Raw genomic sequence first — 4084 nt, 5'->3', positions numbered from 1 at the left:
AGCCAGAGAGACAGATCTCAAAATTATAACCCTACGAAATGAAATGAATGTTTAGGACATTTGCTTGGTTAACCCATCTTTCATTGTCCCCACTTCTCTTGCCTATATTTAGTGCCACCCTTGAGCTGGTAAAACTTCAACTTCCACCTTCTTTTTCTAACAGCCTTCCCTTTCTCCCTTCCTTACCCACAATTTTCTCATCTTCTTCTTCTAACAAGCCTAAGAAATCTTATTTTTTCTTCAATCTTTTACTCGTTTCTCTGGCTACTAACTCGTTCAAAGTGTGACTACTGCAAAATTTCTGGTTATAAGCTTAGTTTATAGACGGTTTTTTCTCTTCGCCACTAAAACTAGGAATAAAGAAGTCTAGTTTGTTATTATAATTATTGTTGTGATGGGAGAGTGGGATTTCTTGCACTATTAGTACATCAGTACCACACACCTTGTTATTATTGTGTTGGTTTGTTTCTTGTTTCTTGCTTTTACATGCCAACTCAAAAGCAGCTTCTTCCTAGCTGTGTTTTGTTTTGGTTGTTTAACTTCTGCTGATGATCACAAGTAACCTAAAAGTTCTTTTAGGTTGTTCTTTTGGTTTCGTGGGTCATATATACATGCTTCTACCTACCTCTAGTTTTGATTATATATACCAAGAATGTCTTACAACTATTTAGATCTACCTGATGAAGATTTAGCTTTTGCACCAAGGGGATGGAAAATAGAGCCTCTCTACTCTCTATCTTTTCTCTCTTCAATCACTATTTTCTTTCTCTTCTGATGCTGAATGATCTGAGACGGGGTTTTGTGTTGTGATATCTGAATATCATGTAGATTACATAATTGGGTTATATATGTGTATATATATTATATATAGATGCAAAGTAGGTTAACGTGTATGTATAAGAAGCTTGTTCATATATGCACCATGCCTGGCTCCCTGTATGCCATTTCCAGAGAATCCATCAAAATTTTTGATGATCTTTGTAGATGGCGTATGAGGAGCCAAGCATATTGCATGCATTATATGTCTTCTTCTTGTATGTATTACAATGTGGCTACTCTTATCGTATATTCTTCTCACTCGTATCAATTATGTACAGAAAAACAGAAATTAGCAGGTGTTTTCAGCACGATAAAATTTGATCTTATTCCGAGTTTGTTACCATTTATATATTATGGTCATATTTCATCTGAACTTATCATATTCTGTTGCGATTTTTAGCTTCATGTTCTTGCTGTTAGCATGCGTATGCTACATTGAATCCTATATTATAGTTCAAGATCGTTTTTCCATACTGGGACAATTCTTGTATATTCTAATCAGTGAGAATCTTGATGGTGAAACTAACATATGCATAAATTTACACATGTTAATTAAACAATTAATTTGGTTTTCCCCTGTATACTGCAGGAGAGGCATTTATTACTGTGCACGAGTGTGACATTGTACAAGTATATCATAGAGGACAGTACTAGCTAGCCTATTAGCTGATTGCAATGTTTCAACATGCCACAACATTAAAGCTGGTCATCATCAAGGTGCTGATAGATAGCAAAGCTATCAGAACCATCAAGTATGTATAGATTCAGGTGACCGGATATCAAGAAAAATAACTTAATATAGCAGCTGATTATAATTTGTAATAGTTCGCATTAGAAGTTGGGATCTATATTTATACATTTTCAATTAATGTACTTGCAGCTTTGAACATCCAATTTACCACATTTGCTCATGTTATAGTCTTCCTTAATTAATTCATATCTTTTTACACAAAATTCGTTAAAAAGACCAAAATCAATAATTTCTGGGTGAAAATGACATGTAGATTTTGATAAATAGACAAAAATATAAAAATAGCAAGGATGTAAACGGTTTCATCCTACCTATTTTCAAATATTTTTTTTATTTTTAATTTACATCAGGATGCATTCAGTTTCATCTTGCTATTTTTTAAGTTTAAGTCACGATGAATCCAATTTCATCCTTGCTATTTTTTTGGTGTCCATTTCACCCATACTAATTTTTGGTCCGTTTGAACCATGTTTCAAAAATATTTGGACAAAAGATCAATTTTTCGATTTTTTTACAAGGTCCATTCCGATTGTGTGAATCTTTATGGATATTACTAGTATTTATTTATAATGTGGGGGTTACCGATACACTTTGAGTATTTGTCCAGTTTAATATGACTGGATTGCCTGCACTTTGCAAATATTTTACTGGTTAGGGTTTTGTACACACCGGTGTAGTTTCCGGACGATCAAATTATATCGGCTAGGTGGATTTTTCACATGTACTAGGAAAATGTATAATTTCAATTGTATCATTTTAAATTATTCGTAGCTTCTCCAAGAAAGTGCATTATGATATGCTGTGTAAAACTTCCCAATACTAGCTAGAATACCGTAGATGGATAAAAACTAAATATGGGCCTAAGATATTTGGGCGGAGGAGTATTTGTGATGTAACGGCAACACCAAGCTAAATCCGATAAGTATTTGTTACGAATGCACCGTGAACATGCATTTTTGAGCCATCAAATTTGTTATGCACCATCTAATGGCTGAAGTGCATGCTCATCGCGTTATTGCGAAATTGCGTGATACCAAGACACATTGGTAACACTAACCCTAAGTTGGCTTTTGACGATGTTACAATCGGATAAGCTTAGATTTCCAAGTTGAATACAAACCTACTTAAAAACCTAAAAAAATCAGGGATAACAAATCGGATAAGCTTAGTCTTATGTTTCCGTGGTAAACTTAAAAACCTAGTTTATTTCGGCTTCCTTCTAATATATATTTGGATTGTTTTGGTGATCCCCTATCTGAGACGTCATTTGTATTCTTTTTGGTGATCTCCTATCTGAGACGTCATTTGTCAGTGCTATCTTAACAGAAGAGCGATCATGTCAAGCCTTCCGGAAGATATCTACCGTGAAATCTTATTAAGGGCACCAGGGAGATCACTTCTATCATGTAAGTTTGTATGCAAGACTTGGTTTGCTATAATTTCTAAAGCTGATTTTGTTAAGTTACACCTTAAGTTTGCTAAACAAAGAAACATGTACGGTCTGGTGCTCAATACAAATGACAAACGTACGCACTGTGAAGCAATCTGCTCCGTACCTTATGATTCGTTATCATCGTCGTCACCCACCGATGTTAAATTGGATCACCCATTCAGGGATTACAATCGAGTAGAATTGCTGGGTTCATCTGACGGTCTGGTTGCTCTATGGATTAAGAACGGGATCAAAGACAATAACATCTGGTTTGAAGACAATAGCAGCTGGTTTGTTTGTTTATGGAACCCAACGACTAAAGAGTACAAGACAATACCTGAATCGCCAGATTTTTACTTTAGATGGCGGCCGCCTATGGTTCCTATTTTTGCTCTTGGTTATGATCACAAGAGCGACGATTATAAAATGGTAAAAGTTTTTTTCGTCCAGAATATCATAGGATTTGTACATGATTTGATTGCATTTGTTTATACATTGCGATCAAATTCGTGGAAAAGAATTGACCAAACCCTCCCATATGGATTTCGTGAGGCTAAAGCGTCTCGGGTGCTTGTGAATGGAGCTCTTCATTGGTTAGGTATAAGTTATACTAAAATAAAGCCAAATTTTTACATAGTCTCCTGGGGCATCAGTAGCGAGAGATTCGAAGTGATGCAGCTACCCGAAGGACTTGTGGAAGATAAGACGGCGACTTTGGGCTTGTTGAAAGGGTGTCTTTGCCTATTTGTTGTGAATTCCTTGAAGTGTGGGCTCGATGTCTGGGTGATGCAAGAATATGGTGTGAGGAATTTTATGTTTGGTCCATAAAACCCGACCCGGGTTAACCTACAATCCACCGGGGAAAATCAATTATCTGGAGGTCCAAAAAAACTTAAATTACTTCTTTGCCCATCAGCATTCACGTGTGACTAACTTAAAGCTAATCCTTTTTTGATTTCTTTTTAGTTGCAGAAACGTTTAAACTTGAAACTGAAAGTTAAAACCACCGAAATAGATTTAGGGCATCGTAATCTAGGGTTTTCAGTTTCTAAACCACCTGAAACTGAAAAACTAGGCATAAA

General features: G+C 35.7%; 1 protein-coding gene across 1 annotated transcript; it reads left to right on the top strand.

Moving 5' to 3' along the window:
• Positions 1–2906: 2906 nt before the first annotated feature.
• LOC113311600 (F-box protein CPR1-like) lies at positions 2907–3830 on the top strand. Its single transcript, XM_026560421.1, has one exon. The coding sequence runs from the start codon at positions 2907–2909 to the stop codon at positions 3828–3830; it is 924 nt and encodes a 307-aa protein (XP_026416206.1).
• The last annotated feature ends 254 nt before the right edge of the window (positions 3831–4084 follow it).

Source organism: Papaver somniferum, chromosome 9, assembly GCF_003573695.1.
Source record: "Papaver somniferum cultivar HN1 chromosome 9, ASM357369v1, whole genome shotgun sequence".
Taxonomy (NCBI): domain Eukaryota; kingdom Viridiplantae; phylum Streptophyta; class Magnoliopsida; order Ranunculales; family Papaveraceae; genus Papaver; species Papaver somniferum.
Note: the sequence above shows the minus strand (reverse complement) of the source record. Positions and strands in the feature narration are given on the sequence as shown.